We start from the raw sequence: 17724 nt of genomic DNA on the forward strand, positions 1-17724 counted from the left end.
CATCTGTACACTGTGGATTGGCCTGATTGTAATCATGTACAGTCTTTCCACTGACCGGATAGCACGCAACAAAAGCTTTTCCCTGTACCTCAGTGCACGTGACAATAAACTAAACACAAACTCAAGTGGGGTTTTTTTACAAAACAAAAGAGTAGGGATGTGCCCAGGGCTTTGCTGAGCCCATTCTTTATACAGGACGCTTTATACAGTTATAGTTTCTTCACCTCAAGTAGGTTTTAGTTGTTTGGGCCTCGGATCGTGGAGGGCAAGTATGATGATGCTGGTTTAGTGGCGTTTAAATTCGTGGTTTGGTTTGGAGAATCAGTGTGGAAACAGGCCCTTTGGCCCACCGAGTCCGCACCGACCAGCGATCCCCGCACACTGAGGTTGTCCTACACTCAGCAGATATATTTTCTTCCTAGTACCCCTGTCCCTTTAAGAGTTCAAAATGAACTGAGACAATTTTGATTGAGTTTCCAACGAATTAATGCAAGTCCACCGTGAAAAACAAACACTGCCAGATTTGGCACTAGGCATGCAGCAAACCGCAAAAGACAGATGCCAGTTTTTAACACAGGACCTTGCCTTTTAGAAGTGTTATTGAGGAAGAAGGGTAAACAAGGAAGGCTGACTCACAGGTCAGAAACGATGCATAATGAGCACCTGTTCAGGATGAGTAAACTCTGTAATGTAACTAAACTCTGCTCAGCATTAAAGGTGGATAAGTCCAGGGGGCCTGATGGGATGGACATTAGTGAAAGGCCTGGATAGAGTGGATGTGATGTTTCCGCTGGTGGGAGAGTCTAGGCCCAGAAGCTGTAGCCTCAGAATTAAAATTAAAGGATGTTCCTTCAGGAAGGAGATGAGGAAGAATTTCCTCAGCCAGAGGGTGGTGAATCTGTGGAATTCATTGCCACAGAAGGCTGTGGAGGCCAAGTCAATGGATATTTTTTAAGGCTGAGGTAGATAGATTCTTGATTAGGTACAGGTGTCGGGAGCTATGTGGCTAAGGCAGGAGAATGGGGTTGAGATGGAAAGATAGATCAGCCATGATTGGATGGTAGAGTAGGCTCGATGGGCTGAATGGCTGTGGCCTTGTCAAAAATCTTTTCATCTTCTCCAACCACAGGCAAGGTACCGGAGGACCAGAGAGTAGCCAGTGTTCCCTTTGTTTAGTTTAGTTTAGTTTAGAGATACAGTGGGGAAACAGGCCCTCCGGCCTACCAAGTCCACGCCGACCAGCAATCCCCGCACACCGGCACTTTTCTACACACACTTGGGACAGTTTACAATCATTACCGAAGCCAATGAACTAATTATAGGAGTCTCGCGGGGTCAGGTTTGCTTACACGGAGAGGGTGGGTATCTGCAACATGCTGCCAGGGATGGTGGAGGAAGCAGATACAATAGTGAGGCTTTGAGATAAACACAGAGATACGCAGGGAATGGAGGGCTATGGATCACGTGCAGGCAGAAAGAATTAAGTTCATTTGGCATCAGGGTGACACAGACATCGTGGGCCGAATTTGTTCCTTTGCTGTAGGAATGGAACTGCAGATGCTGGTTTACACCGAAGACAGACACAAAATGCTGGAGTAACTCAGCGGGTCAGGCAGCATCTCTGGATTGAAGGAATGGGTGATGTTTCGGGTCGAGACCTTTCTTCAGACTCGACCCGAAACGTCACCCATCCCTTCTATCCCGAGATGCTGCCTGCCCCGCTGAGTTACTCCAGCGTGTCGTGTCTACTGTTCCTTTGCTGTACGGTTGGTTCTGTGATCTAATTGCCATGGTGATGACTTACTCTGATATATTCTCTCTCCGTGCCTTCTGTTCCACAGCGACTCCATCTCAGTGAAGATGTGGCGGGAGCCACGTTCATGGCAGCTGGAAGCTCAGCCCCCGAACTCTTCACCTCCATCATAGGTAAAACCCATCGAGATCACGTGGGAGAAGAAAACTAACCCCCGCCTCACTCCTCCGCGCTTGTATCTCCCCCACCTTGTTAATTAGTTACCTCTCCTGTTGAACGGTGTGACATTAATATCTGCATGAATCTTATTCTGTGCAAAGCACATTCTTTATGGGAAAACGGGGTCCACCAGAGATTTTCCAGCAACTGATGGTCTGGCACCTCCTTTAACCCTGAAAAAATTAATCCAGGCAATATCCAGACAGAATTGGAAACCACCCCCTCGCCTCCCAGAAGTCCCCTTGAAAATGTGGCACCTAGGGCGGGTGAAGCGGCCGATCTCTACCTCATCAGGACTTCCGCGCCGATCGATGGGTGGAACTTGCCCCCCCTGCTGCCGGGAGTCTGGATCTTCGGCCCGGCCAGAGCCGGCAGAAACATTCCCATGGCCGGTTTCCCAGTTTCCCATGGCCGGTTTCCCAGTTTCCCAACCTTCCCGGTACTGTCGGACTCCTCCCAGATGCCATGACCTCTGTCAGTCCGGCAAAACGGATAATCCAGAAAGGCTCTGGAACCAAGGATGCCGTGAAATCATTGGCGGACCTGCGTTAGTAAAATCACGATAGTATTCGCTGCCCTGCATTGTACAAGGCTAGGTTTAGAATGAGATGCTTCTCCAGTTGAACTGCTCAATGCGAATCAGATATCATCTTCATGTATATATATTCTGATATTCACTGGAATTTAGAAGGATGAGAGGGGATCTTGTAGAAACATATAAAATTCTTAAGGGATTGGACAGGCTAGATGCAGGAAAGATGTTCCCCATGTTGGGGGAGTCCAGAACCAGGGGTCACAGTGTAAGAATAAGGGGTAGGCCATTTAGGACTGAGATGAGGAAAAGCCTTTTCACCCAGAGAGTTGTGAATCTGTGGAATTCTCTGCCACAGAAGGCAGTGGAGACCAATTCACTGGATGTATTCAAGAGAAAGTTAGATTTAGTTCTTAGGGCTAACGGAATCAAGGGGGTATGGGGAGAAAGCAGGGACAGGGTACTGATACTGGATGATCAGCCATGATCATATTGAATGGCGGTGCTGGCTTGAAGGGCCGAATTGCCTACTCCTGCACCTATTTTCTATGTTTCTATGTTTCATTGCTGGTCTTCCATTAAGGACGGGTTGTTTGACAACACTGACCATCAGCAGGTATAGTGATGTTGATGTTTATTGAAACAGCCGTGCCATAGTGATATATATTTGATCCTGTCCCTCTAAGCTGTATTTGTCCATGGAGATTGAAAACTCACATCATGCCAAAGAATAATACAACTTTGAGAGTGAAGATCACGCATGCAGGTGAATCCACACAGCTCATCCACCAAAATACTCCTGTGTTCTCCCAGTTGCTAATTTTAAATCCAATTTACGTTGCATATTGCTTTGAAACTACAACAACCCATAACGCTCAGATATTTCATAAGATCATAAGCAGCGATAGGTGTTGAATTAGGCCATTCGGCCCATCAAATCTACTCCACCATTCAATCATGGCTGATCTATCTCTCCCTCCTAACCCCATTCTCCTGCCTTCTCCCCATAACCCCTGACACCCGTACTAATCAAGAATCCATCTGTCTCTGCTTTAAAAATATCCACTGACTTGGCCTCCACAGCCTTCTGTGGCAAAGAATTCCACAGATTCACCGCCCTCTGACTAAAGAAATTCCTCCTCATCTCCTTCCTAAAAGAACGTCTTTTAATTCTGAGGCTGTGGCCTCTAGTCCTCGACTCTCCCACTGGTGGAAACATCCTCTCCACATCCACTCTATCCAGGCCTTTCACTATTCTGAATGTTTCAATGAGGCCCCCCCCCCCCCCCCCCGTCATTCTTCCAAACTCCAGCGAGTGCAGGCCCAGTGCTGACAAACGTTCATCGTAGGACAATAGACAATAGGTGCAGGAGGAGGCCATTCGGCCCTTCGAGCCAGCCTACTCATTTTTGGGGTCATTCTTGTCAACCTCCTCTGGACCCTCTCCAGAGCCAGCACATCCTTCCTCAGATGCGGTGCCCAGAATTGCTCACAATACTCCAAACGCAGCCTGACCTGCGCCTCTTAGAGCCTCGGCAATACATCCGTCGCGAGGAGTGCGTGCTACCCAGCAGCGGAGTGAATGCATGCACATCATTACTCACACTCACCCTTTCTACCTTACAGGGGTGTTCATCACGAAGGGGGACGTGGGAGTGGGAACCATCGTGGGCTCTGCCGTGTTCAACATCCTCTGCATTATTGGAGTGTGCGGACTTTTCTCGGGAATGGTAAGCAAATCTCCGGCAGCCACCTGCGAGGAACCAGCACTGTCCCCACAAGCAGCGTCAACAAGGTGCATCTTGTCTGCAACGGTGTCACGTAGTTTGAGGCTCGTTCCCTGGTTACCGAGTGCACAATAACGCAGAACAAAACACAGTGACAGTAAGCGGCATAAAACTGCCCGAGGGCTTTTGCGTAAATTGGCCTGTTTATAGAGGATGATGAGGTAAAATGTTTGGTTTCGTTTCGAGATACAGCGTGGAAACAGGCCCTTCAGCTCGAGGGCTTTTGCTTAAACTGGCCTATTTAGAGAGGATGATGAGGTAAAATGTTTGGTTTCGTTTCGAGATACAGCGTGGAAACAAGCCCTTCAGCCCACCGTATCCGCGCCGAACAGCGATCCCCGCACACTAACACTATGCTGCAAACACTAGGGACAATTATACCAAGCCAAGCAACCTACAAACCTGTTCGTCTTTGGAGTGTGGGAGGAAACCGGAGATGCCGGAGAAAACCCACGCAGGTCACGGGGAGAACGTACAAACCCCGTACAGACAGCACCCGTAGTCAGGATCGAACCCGGGTCTCTGGCGCTGTAAGGCAGCAACTCTACCGCAGCGCCTATTGCCACCCTATTGTTCTCTAAATGTCTCTTGTTGGTGTGTCTGAACTTGAATGTGATGATAAGCAGTATGATCACCCCATACACTAGCACAATCCTACACCTGTTGTTATAGCCTACTAAACGATGCTTGAATTTGTAATGGCCAAGGTACTGTGGAATATTTGGCACTCCTGCACTGGCTGAGACTACTCCCACTCTTATTCTTTTAAATAGGCTTAGATAACAACAACACTACACACAGGCAGTGTCACGTGATTGTAAATCGTCACTGTTAAATCAGGCTTGAAGACCGTTAAGTGACTGAGATTAACTTTATGCGCTGAATTAAACCCTAATGATCCAAAAATGTGATTTCTTGGAGGAAAAAAATTGCTCTCTTTATTGAGGGTAGTTTCAGTTTCTGCTTCCTCTGCTTTTTATCTTGTCTGCACGGTGGCGCAGCGGTAGAGTTGCTGCCTTACAGCGAATGCAGCGCCGGAGACTCAGGTTCGATCCTGACCTACGGGCGCCGTCTGTACGGAGTTTGTACGTTCTCCCCGTGACCTGCGTGGGTTTTCTCCGAGATCTTCGGTTTCCTCCCACACTTCAAAGACGTACTGGTTTGTAGGTTAATTGGCTGGGCAAATGTAAAAATTGTCCCTAGTGGGTGTAGGATAGTGTTAATGTGCGGGGATCGCTGGGCGGCGCGGACCCGGTGGGCCGAAGGGCCTGTTTCTGCGCTGTATTTATAAATCTAAAAAAGATCTAAAGTCTCTCTGAGTAAATTGATTTGATTGCTGTCTGATCCACTGATTGTTTTGAGATGCAAGCTGCGGATCTGTTTCAACTCATTGACTCATGTAGAGTTGTCTACCAATGTCCTGTCTCAGGGAACTTATTTACCTCTCGTTATCTACACAGCAATCTCGCAAAGATCTTGCAAAGTTTACTGGAACATTGCACGGTCCAAAACATAGAATGAGCTCAGACACAAAGTCAAGTCAAGTCAAGTCAATTTTATTTGTATAGCACATTTAAAAACAACCCACGTTGACCAAAGTGCTGTACATCTGATTAGGTTCCAATAGAAAAAAAATGAAAACATACAGTAGCACGCAAACAGTTCACAGCGCCTCCTCAATGAGCCTCAAACGCTAGGGAGTAGAAATAGGTTTTGAGCCTGGACTTAAAGGAGTGGATGGAGGGGGCAGTTCTGATGGGGAGAGGGATGCTGTTCCAAAGTGCTGGAGTAACTCAGCGGGTCAGGCAGCATCTTAGGAGGAAAGGAATAGGCGACGTTTCGGGTCGAGACCCTTCTTCTGACTGAGAGTCAGGGGAGAGGGAAACTAGAGGTATGAAAAGGTTCAGAACAAATCAGAGCCGTCACCGATGACTCATGAAAGCTGGAGCCCACAATGGTCCATTGTTGGCTGTGGAAGAAGTGACAATAGTTTCACAAACAGTGAAACCAGCAAGACGGCTCGGGCGAGGGAGGGATGGAGAGAGAGAGGGACGGAGAGAGAGAGAGAGGGTACCGAGAGAGAGAGGGACGGAGAGAGAGAGAGGGTACCGAGAGAGAGAGGGATGGAGAGAGAGAGGGACGGAGAAAGAGAGAGGGACTGAGAGAGAGAGAGAGGGACGGAGAGAGAGAGGGACGAAGAGAGGGAGGGACGGAGAGAGAGAGAGGGACGGAGAGAGAGAGGGACTGAGAGAGAGAGGGACGGAGAGAGAGAGAGGGACTGAGAGAGAGAGGGACGGAGAGAGAGGGAAGGAGAGAGAGAGGGACGGAGAGAGAGAGGGACGGAGAGAGAGGGACGGAGAGAGAGAGGGTACCGAGAGAGAGAGGGACGGAGAGAGAGAGGGACGGAGAGAGAGAGAGGGACTGAGAGAGAGAGAGAGGGACGGAGAGAGAGAGGGACGAAGAGAGGGAGGGACGGAGAGAGAGAGAGGGACGGAGAGAGAGAGGGACTGAGAGAGAGAGGGACGGAGAGAGAGGGACTGAGAGAGAGAGGGACGGAGAGAGAGGGACGGAGAGAGAGAGGGACGGAGAGAGAGAGGGACGGAGAGAGAGGGACGGAGAGAGAGAGGGTACGGAGAGAGAGAGGGACGGAGCGAGAGAGAGGGTACGGAGAGCGAGAGGGATGGAGAGAGAGAGGGACGGAGAGAGAGAGGGACGGAGAGAGAGAGAGGGACGGAGAGAGAGAGGGACGGAGAGAGAGAGAGGGACGGAGAGAGAGAGGGACGGAGAGAGAGAGGGACGGAGAGAGAGAGGGACGGAGAGAGAGAGGGACGGAGAGAGGGAGGGACGGAGAGAGAGAGGGACAGAGAGAGAGAGAGGGACGGAGAGAGATAGGGGCGGAGAGAGAGAGAGGGACGGAGAGAGAGAGGGTCGGAGAGAGGGAGGGACGGAGAGAGAGAGGGACAGAGAGAGAGAGAGAGGGACGGAGAGAGATAGGGGCGGAGAGAGAGAGAGGGACGGAGAGAGAGAGGGACGGAGAGAGAGAGGGACGGAGAGAGGGAGGGACGGGGAGAAAGGGATGGAGAGAGAGAGGGACGGAGAGAGATAGGGGCGGAGAGAGAGGGACTGAGAGAGAGGGACGGAGAGAGAGAGGGACGGAGAGAGAGAGGGACGGAGAGAGAGGGACGGAGAGAGAGAGGGGACGGAGAGAGAGAGGGACGGAGAGAGAGAGGGACGGAGAGAGAGAGAGGGACGGAGAGAGAGAGAGGGAATGCAGGGGCTATTTGAAATTAGAGAAATCAAGATAAGTTTCTGAAATACCTTTTCTTGGGGTGGAAATGTCAAAGAGCAGAGGGCGTAGCTTTAAGGTGTGAGGGACAACATTTTAAGATGATGTGCGGGACACATCAGTTTTATTTTACACAGAGAATGGTGGGCGCCTGCAAGGCGCTGACAAGATGTGGCGGTGGAGGCAGGTTCGACAGTGGCAGTTTAGAAGCTTATAAGTAGGCACATGGACGTGCAGGTCGTGGAGAGATATGGACCAGGAGCAGGCTGGGGGAGCAGGGCTGGCCACAGATGACCAAGGAAGGTACTTAGATCCTCCGACCTTTCATGGAAGCATTTATGGGTTCGACCCATGGCAAGTCTCCGGTCTGTTCTGTTACAACACAATTATTGTCCTGCAGATTTTAAAAATCTCCTGTGCTACACAACAAAGAAACATAGAAAATAGCTGCAGGAGTAGGCCCTTTGGCCCTTCCAGCCAGCACCGCCATTCAATGTGATCATGGCTGATCGTCCACAATCAGTACCCCGTTCCTGCCCTCTCCCCATATCCCTTGATTCCGTTAGCCCTAAGAGCTCTATCGAACTCTCTCTTGAAAACATCCAGTGAATTGGCCTCCACTGCCTTCTGTGGCAGAGAATTCCACAGATTCACAACTCTCTGGGTGACAATGGTTTCTCCTCATCTCAATCCTAAATGGCCTACCACTTATTCTTAAACTGTGACCCCTGGTTCTGGACTCCCCCCAACATCGGGAACATTTTTCCTGCATCTAGCCTGTCCAACCCCTTAAGAATTGTGTCTGTTTCGACAAGAAACATACCCAGACATCGCAACATTGGTTGTGAAACACTTTGCTGGGTTCTGAGGCTGCACAAGGCCCTGTACAAGTGCCTTCCTTGATAGTTTCTAACTGGAGACTATTGTCTGGAGAGTGTGGTCAATAAATGAATCTGCTATATCCCCCACTGCTAGTGTTGCCAACCGTCCCGTATTAGCCAGGACATCACGTATTTTGGGCTAAATGAATTTGTCCCGTATGGGACCGCCCTTGTCTCGCATTGGTAGGGTTGCCAACTTCCGCACTCCCAAATAAGGGACAAAGGGTGACATCATCGCCGTGCGCCCCACGTGACCTCACCCACCCAGCGGCCATGTGCTCCCGCTCCACCAATGGCGGCCGCCATCGGTGGAGCGGGAGCACGTGGCCGCTGGCTGGGTGAGGTCACGTGGGGCGCGGGGCGGTGACGTCACCTTGTCCCATATTTGGGAGTGTGGAAGTTGGCAACCCTACCCACAGCTTAAATGATCTTAATTCTTACTGCAGATAGCTACATGAAGAAATAATATTGAATTTAATTGTTTTCCCTACAGCAGTGTTTCTATTTTAGGCGATTAATTAATCTAAACCGATTGCAAATTTTAATATAAAGCCTTTTTAAAGATGCTGAAAATAATACAAGTTATTCACTCAATTACTGTGCTGCAATAATTCTGAGCATAAAATTGATTTATGTTAAGGCCATGTAAAAATGATAGAAAGTTTTATATTGTTTTCCAACTCCGAATCTCTCACATTACGTAAATGAGGACATTAAGAAAGATTACGGTCATATTCTTGATAAATTATACTGTGAGCTATTAAAGAATATTAATAAAATAATCAGAGAAACAGTATGCTGGAAACAGCTTCTAAACGATGAGATAAAGTAAATGCAAACAGAGCAAACATTCACAGTTTGCTGCCAAGCTTAATCAAAATAACACAAGTAATTTATTAATTTAAGCAACAATTTGATGCACGGTTATTTTTTAACTTTGATCTGAAGCTGATGATTTTTTATTAATTGACTAACCTGTTCAGTGCCACCCCTGAGTATACTCAGGTCAGAGTATACCGGTGATGTAAAATCTTGGCAGTGATCAGGTTAATTACAGATATGGTGAGTAGGTCATAGAGTGATACAGTGTGGAAACAGGCCCTTCGGCCCATCTTGCCCACACCGCCCAACATGCTCCAGCCAAACTAGTACCACCTGCCCGCGTTTGGTCCATATCCCTCCAAACCTGTCCTACCCATGTACCTGTCTAACTGTTTCTTAATTGTTGGGATAGTTGCAGCTTGCTCCGTACACCCGCCACCCTTTGTGTGAAAAGGTTACCCCCTCAGATTCCTATTAAATATTTTCCCCTTCACCTTAATCTATGTCCTCTGGTCCTCGATTCACCTACTCTCGGCAAGAGACTCTGTGCATCTATCCGATCTATTCCTCTCTTGATTTCATACACATCTTTAAGATCACCCAACATCCTCCTGCGCTCCAAGGAATAGAGTCCCAGCCTACTCGACCTCTCCCTATAGCTCAGACCCTCTAGTCCTGGCAACATCCTCGTAAATCTTCTCACTACCCTCTCCAGCCTCACAACATCTTTCCAATGGCATGGCGCCCAGAACTGAACACAATACTCTAAATGCGGCCCCACCAACGTCTTATACAACTGCAACATGATCTCCCAACCTCTATACTCAATACCCAGATGGGGGTGTGGTTTTTGGAATTCTGAGATCTTCAGTTTCCTCCCACACTCCAAAGGTGTACAGGTTTGTAGGTTAATTGACTTGGTATAAATGTAAAAGATTGTGTGTAGGATAGTGTTAGTGTGCGGGGATCGCTGGTCGGTATGGACTTGGTGGGCCGAAGGGCCTGATTCCGCACTGTATCTCTGAACTAAATTAACAATTGACTGCGAGTGTTTAGTTTAGTTTAGTGATTACAGTGTGGAAACAGGCCCTTCGGCCCACCGAGGCTACGCCAACCAGCAATCCGTGCACATTAATACTATCCTACGCACACCAGGGACGATTTTACCGTGCCAATTATCCGACAAATCGGTACTTCTTTGGAGTGTGGGAGAAAACCGGAGCACCTGGGGAAAACCACGGGGAGAATGTAAAACTCCGTACAGACAGCACCCGTGGTTGGAATCTCTGGTGCTGTAAGGCAACACCTCTACCATGACACCACCCTGCTACCTTGTTTGGTTAATTATATCCAATATTCAAACAACAGAGGAGCAGAATTAGGGCATTTGGCTCATTGAATCTGCTCTGCCATGGCTGGCCTAGCTTTCTCTCCTAACCCCATTCACCTGCCTTCACCCCGCAACATTTGACACCTTATCTGAACAAGAATTTATCAATCTCCGATTTGAACATTGAACAGCCTCTGCAGCTGTCTGTGACTTTGAATTCCACAGATTCACCTCCCTCTGACTAAAGAAATTCCTCCTCATCTCCTTCCTAAAGGAATGTCCTTTTCTTCTGAGGCTGTGCCCGCTGGTCCTAGAATCTCCCACTGGTGGAAATTTGTCAATTTCCTCAGTGTGGGACGAATAAAGGAATATATATATATATATATAAACGTCCCATCCACGCTATCCCAGGCCTTTCACTCCTCGGTAGGTTTTAATGAAGTCAATAGACAATAGGTGCAGGAGGAGGCCATTCGACCCTTCGAGCCAGCACCACCATTCAATGTGATCATAGCTAATCATTCTCAATCAGTACCCCGTTCCTGCCTTCTCCCCATACCCCCTGACTCCGCTATCCTTAAGAGCTCTATCTAGCTCTCTCTTGAATGCATTCAGAGAACTGGCCTCCACTGCCTTCTCAGGCAGAGAATTCCACAGATTTACAACTCTCTGACTGAAAACGTTTTTCCTCATCTCCGTCCTAAATGGCCCACCCCTTATTCTCCTGGTTCTGGACTCCCCCAACATTGGGAACATGTTTCCTGCCTCTAACGTGTCCAGCCCCTTAATAATCTTATATGTTTCGATAAGATCCCCTCTCATCCTTCTAAATTCCAGTGTATACAAGCCTAGTCGCTCCAGTCTTTCAACATATGACAGTCCCGCCATTCCGGGAATTAACCTAGTCAACCTACGCTGCACGCCCTCAATCGCAAGAATATCCTTCCTCAAATTTGGAGACCAAAACTGCACACAGTACTCCAAGTCTGCCTCATCCTTCTAAACCCCAGCGAGTACAGGCCCAGTGCCGTCAAATGCTCATCATATGCTCACCCACTCATTCCTGGGATCATTCTTGTAAACCTCCTCTGGACCCTCTCCAGAGCCAGCACATCCTTCCTCAGATATGGGGCCCAAAACTGCTCACAATATTCCAAATGTGGCCTGACCAGTGCACTATAAAGCCTCAGCATTATTCTGCTTTTATTTTCTAGTTCTCTTGAAATGAATGCTAACATTCAATTTGCCTTTCTTCCTACTGATTTAACCTGTAAAGTAACCTTTTGGGCACTCTTCACCAACACTCCCAAGTCCCACTGCACGTCTGATTTCTGAATCCTCTCCCCATTCTAGAAAGTAGTCTACGCCTTTATACCTACTACCAAAATGCATGACTACACACATTACTACGCTGTATTCCATCTGTCCAAGTCCTTCTGCTGACTCCCTGCTTCCTCAGCACTGCCTGTCCTTCCACCTATCTTCTTATCATCTGCAAACTTGCCCACAAAGCCGTCATTCAAATCATTAACCTATGATGTTAAAAGTAGCAGCCCCTTTTGAACACCACATCTCTTGCTCAGAGTAGGGGAATTGGGGACCAGAGGACATAGGTTCAAGGTGAAGGGGAAATGCTTTAATAGGAATCCGAGAGGTAGCTTTTTCACACAAAGGGCGGTGGGTGTGTGGAACAAGCTGCCAGAGGAAGGTAGTTGAGGCTGGGACTATCCCAATGTTTAAGAAACAGTTAGACAGGTACATGGATAGGACAGGTTTGGAGGGATATGGACCAAGCGCAGGCAGGTGGGACTAGTGGTAGCTGAGACATTGTTGGGCCAGTATAGACAAGTTAGGCTGAAGGGCCTGTTTCCACACTGTATCACTCTATGACTCTCTGACTAGCCACCAGTAGCCAACCGGATTATATGAGCCTGATCAATGAAATATTTACTTTCTGCAGCATTACTTGTATAACAAATGCAATGCGATCAACAATAAATATACCACACATCTTCAGTTATTCTGTAAACGATGAGAAGTCGGAAATACACGTTGTAGGCCATTAATAAACAATAGACAATAGGTGCAGGAGTAGGCCATTCGGCTCTTCGAGCCTGCACCACCATTCAATGTGATCATGGCTGATCATTCTCAATCAGTACCCCGTTCCTGCCTTCTCCCCATACCCCCTGACTCCACTATCCTTAAGAGCTCTATCTAGCTCTCTCTTGAATGCATTCAAAGAATAGGCCTCCACTGCCTTCTGAGGCAGAGAATTCCACAGATTTACAACTCTCTGACTGAAAAAGTTTTTCCTCATCTCCGTTCTAAATGGCCTACCACTTATTTTTAAACTGTGGACCCTGGTTCTGGACTCCCCCAACATTGGGAATATGCTTCCTGCCTCTAACGTGTCCAACCCCTTAATAATCTTATATGTTTCGATAAGATCCCCTCTCATCCTTCTAAATTCCAGTGTATACAAGCCTAGCCGCTTTCAACATACGACAGTCCCGCCATTCCGGGAATTAAGTGTGTAGGAAGAAACAGCAGATGCTGGTTTAAACCGAAGATAGACACAAAATGCTGGAGAAAGTCAGTGGGACAGGCAGCATCTCTGGGGAGAAGGACCTTTCGGGTTTAAGACCCTTTGAAGAAACTCTCTGTTTAGTTTAGTTTAAACGAAAGATGCTGCCTGTCCTGCTGAGTTACTCCAGCATTTTGCGTCTATTGTGGGGGCCATTAATGTGAATGGAAGTTGAGTGATAATTAGTTCCTCCTTGGTCGTGAATGATAACTGGCACATTTGCACAATCAGACTCCTTTTCGGAGGCATGAGTTGAAATGAATACATGATCGGCTGATTTTGCTGGCAAATTCATACGCTGAATGAAAAGGCGTATGTTGTATTCAGACGTATAAATAGGAACTAATGTGGTTCAGAAAACTGCAAGGCTAATGCGAAGTGTTGAAACAGTTATGATAGCCAATGAGATCCAGGTGTTACCCTTAAAATGCATGTCTGAAATAAATAAATGTGAACAGACTGCTTCTGCTCTTTGTACTCATCAGATGTAAAATGATGAAATGAAGTGCCCGAGGTACTGATTTAACAATATCGTTAATTATCCAGATTAGATGTATTTAATCTGATGCGCGGGTAATTGGTAGCAAGCACAGAAGAACATTTATGCTGTGATGTCCTTGCCCTCACCCTTACTTCCTCAGCTAATTTTCTTTCATCAATCAATACACAATTTTGAGTGTTTGGAGACACAGCGCTGAAGCTGGCCTACAGAGTCCATGCCGACTAGCGATCGCCCGGTACACTAACACTATCCTACACACTAGGGACAATTTACAACCCTCACCGAAGCCGGTTAGCCTACAAATCTGTACGTCTTTAGAATGTGGGAGGAAACCGGAGCGCCCGGGGGAAACCCACACGGTCACGGGGAGAACGTACAAACGCCATACGGACAGCGCCCGCAGTCAGGATCGAACCCGGATCCCCAGTGTCACCAGTGTGGCATGGAATACTTGATTGTCACATGTGACAAGGCGCAGTGAAATTATTTGATTTGCGTACCCAAGGTATGCAAATAGTGGCAGCCTACTGCACTGACAAAGTTACAAAGTACGCCAATTTCCCCTTTGTTCTCCCACTCCTCGTCCTTCGCGACGGTCCCCCCGCGCCGGGTCCTCCATTCTACTTCCCCCCCCCCCCCCCCCCCCGCCCCCTCACGGCGGGATGGAGAGTTGCTGCCTTGCAGGGCTAAAGACCCGGGTTCGATCCTGACTACAGCTGCTGTCTGTACTGAGTTTGTACGTTCTCCCCGTGACGGCAGGAAGTTTGCCCGGGTGCTCCGGTTTCCTCCCACGCTCCAAAGGCGTAGGTTAATTGACTTCGGTAAACATTGTAAATTGTCCCTTGTGCTAGTGTACGGGCTGATCGCCGGTCGGCGTAGACTCGGTGGGCCGAAGGGCCTGTTTCCGTGCTGTATCTCTAAACTAAACTAGACTAAACTACGGTCTGATATGCAAGTAGGTGCCCTTCAAGAAAAGAATGCACGGTAAAAGCAAGATATGGAATAGGTTGCTTTAGGGTGTAAGACTAGATCTTTATCACAATGTCGCTGGTCGGCATCACGTTTCCTATCCCTTACAATTAATGTGACGGTAAGATTTCTCCTGAAAGTTGTATTAGCAGCCCAGTGAGTTATAGTTTTACAGAATATCAAGGTGGTGTAGCTCACCACAGCTGGGACATTACTTTTATTGTAATTATCCTTCAGGTTGTTTGGTTAATGCAGTTAAAGGCACGGTGGCGCAGCGGTAGAGTTGCTGCCCTACAGCGAATGCAGCACCTGAGACTCAGGTTCGATCCTGACTACGGGCGCCGTCTGTACGGAGTTTGTACGTTCTCCCCGTGACCTGCGTGGGTTTTCTCCGAGAACTTCGGTTTCCTCCCACGCTCCAAAGACGTACAGGTTTGTAGGTTAATTGACTGGGTAAAATGTAAAAATTGTCCCTAGTGGGTGTAGGATAGTGTTAGTGTGCGGGGATCGCTGGGCGGCGCGGACGCGGTGGGCCGAAGGGCCTGTTTCCGCGCTGTATCTCTAAATCTAAAAGAAAAATCCAAATCTTTATTGCTTGCTTGCCAGTGACCCAGGGGGCATGTTGTGCTGTGTTAATAATATTGATGTTTGGGTGCTGGGGCCGTGCGGGGATAACGATAGCGTGCCAGCTATTCTTTGGCATTGGGACTGAGGATTCAGAGCAGGCTTCAGGAACCTTTGGATGGTCTTCATATCACTTCTGCAATCGTGGGGGAAAAAATGGAATTTGTCAAAAATCTTCTATCTGTGGCGGCTCCCAAGGGTCGGGCCATACTACTACCGACCCCTCGGCACGGGAATGGACCAGTCCCGGGAGGCGGTCCTGGACTCAGGTATAAAAGGACAAGGTTTGGGCGCCAAGCCATTCCGGCAGACTAGACCCGTCTGAGACCCACGAACCAATAAATATACCTTCCCAAAATACCTGGCTCCTTGCCTTTATCAACACGCTACATTGGTGACCTCGACGGTCCATTCATTAGGATGGACAAAGAAACAGAATTCGACCGCCCGTCCGGCTCGCAGGCCGACCAGGCCCCAGCTGTCGACGCGGTAGGAATCAAGCTCCCGACCTTCTGGACCACCCGGGCTCGCATTTGGTTTTACCAAGCGGAGGCCCAGTTCCAGCTGCAGGGCATCACAAGGGATGACACCCGGTTTTTCCACCTGGTGGGAGCCCTTGACCAGGACACGGCCGAAGAGGTAACGGAGTTCCTCCAGGACCCACCGGCCGACGGTAAATATAAAGCCCTTAAGGAGCTGCTGCTCCAAACCTACGGGCTAACCCGAATGGAGCGGGCCGAAAGGCTCCTCCACATGCCAGGCCTCGGTGACCGGCGCCCATCTAGCCTCCTGAAGGAGATGGTCGCGCTGCTCGACGGGCACAGACCGTGCCTGATGTTCGAGTATACATACCTGCACCTGCTGCCGGCCGACATTCGCCTGCAGCTCACCGACGTCTCCTTTGAAGACACCCGGGCCCTCGGCAGGCGCGCGGACGCGCTGTGGGCGGCGCGCCGTGATGACGTCAGTGCGCTAAACGTCACTCGAGAAGCTCCGATTTTCTCCGGTCGGGCGGGGGAGCTGTGGAAGGAGTGACAGCTACGTCCCGGAGGCCTGCGAGATCGCCCCCGGTGGCCATTGCGGGTCGTGCACCTGCAGTCCCACATCAGCAGGCTCCAGCCAGCACCAGCAAGAGGTACTGGTGTTATTACCACCAGCGCTGGGGTGCGGCAGCCCGACAATGCCGCCAGCCGTGCACATTTCCGGGAAACGCCGGGGCCGGCTACCAATAGTCCCTGCGGTGGCCGGCCAGATTCACCGCCTCTTCGCCTGGGATCGGCGGTCCGGGAGCCGCTTCCTCGTGGATACCGGGGCGGAGCTGAGCGTCCTGCCACCTTCGCCGCTGGACATTCGTTCTGGGAAGCGGGGGCCCATCCTCACCGCGGCAAATGGGAGCATTATCCAGACGTATGGCGTCCGCACGGTCCACATCGTTTTCGGCGCCAGTCATTTTACGTGGCTGTTTACGATCGCCGACGTCTCCCAGCCGTTGCTCGGGGCCGACTTTCTGCGGGCTCATTCTCTCCTCGTGGACGTCAGGCAGCAGCGCTTGGTCCACTCCGCCACGATGGAGCCCATCGCGTTGCGGCTGAATGACCCCGTTATACGCCCGCTGTCGTCCGTGGACTCCCATTTCGCTCGGGTGCTGGCGGACTTTCCGGATATTATGGCCCCGCAATTCCGGTCATCGACCCCCAAGCATGGGGTGTACCATTACATCACGACTACCGGCCCACCCCTCCACGCACGAGCACGCCGACTCCCGCCTGAGAAACTACGCCTGGCACGACAGGAGTTCCGTACGATGGAGTCCTTGGGGATCGTCCGCCCTTCCAACAGCCCATGGGCATCTCCACTCCACATGGTCCCCAAGGCAAACGGGGGCTGGAGGCCTTGCGGGGATTATCGGCGGCTGAACGTCGCTACCGCCGAGGACCGATACCCCGTGCCCCACATCCAGGACTTCAACGCCCATTTGGCTGGGGCCACGATATTTTCAAAGGTGGATCTGGTGCGAGGTTACAACCAGATCCCGGTCCACCCGGAGGATGTACCCAAGACGGCAATCATCACGCCGTTCGGACTCTACGAGTTCGTACGGATGCCGTTCGGCCTCAAGAACGCCGCCCAGTCATTCCAACGATTAATGAACGGCGTTTGTCGCGGGTTGGATTTCCTGTTCGTCTACCTCGACGACATCTTGGTAGCCAGCCGCTCGCGGCAGGAGCACTGTGCTCACCTCCGGCAGCTTTTCCAGCGGCTCAGCGAACACGGGTTGGCCATAAACCTCGCCAAGTGCCGCTTTGGCGTGGCCACCATCGACTTTCTCGGCCACCGTGTGTCCTCGCAAGGAGCGGTTCCCCTGCCGGACAAAGTAGACGCCATCCGCCGGTTTCCCCGTCCGTCCTCGGTGCGTGGCCTGCAGGAGTTCG

At 49.9% G+C, this 17724-nt stretch overlaps 1 protein-coding gene across 1 annotated transcript in view; it reads left to right on the forward strand.

The window, feature by feature from the left end:
- LOC144597077 (sodium/potassium/calcium exchanger 3-like) overlaps positions 1-17724 on the forward strand; it is a 225775-nt gene that overhangs the window by 159651 nt on the left and 48400 nt on the right. Inside the window, 2 exon segments of the mRNA XM_078405992.1 lie at positions 1842-1926; positions 4131-4234. Of these exon segments, the coding sequence (XP_078262118.1) occupies positions 1842-1926; positions 4131-4234 (189 nt within the window).

The sequence above is a fragment of the Rhinoraja longicauda genome, chromosome 9 (assembly GCF_053455715.1).
Source record: "Rhinoraja longicauda isolate Sanriku21f chromosome 9, sRhiLon1.1, whole genome shotgun sequence".
NCBI lineage: Eukaryota > Metazoa > Chordata > Chondrichthyes > Rajiformes > Arhynchobatidae > Rhinoraja > Rhinoraja longicauda.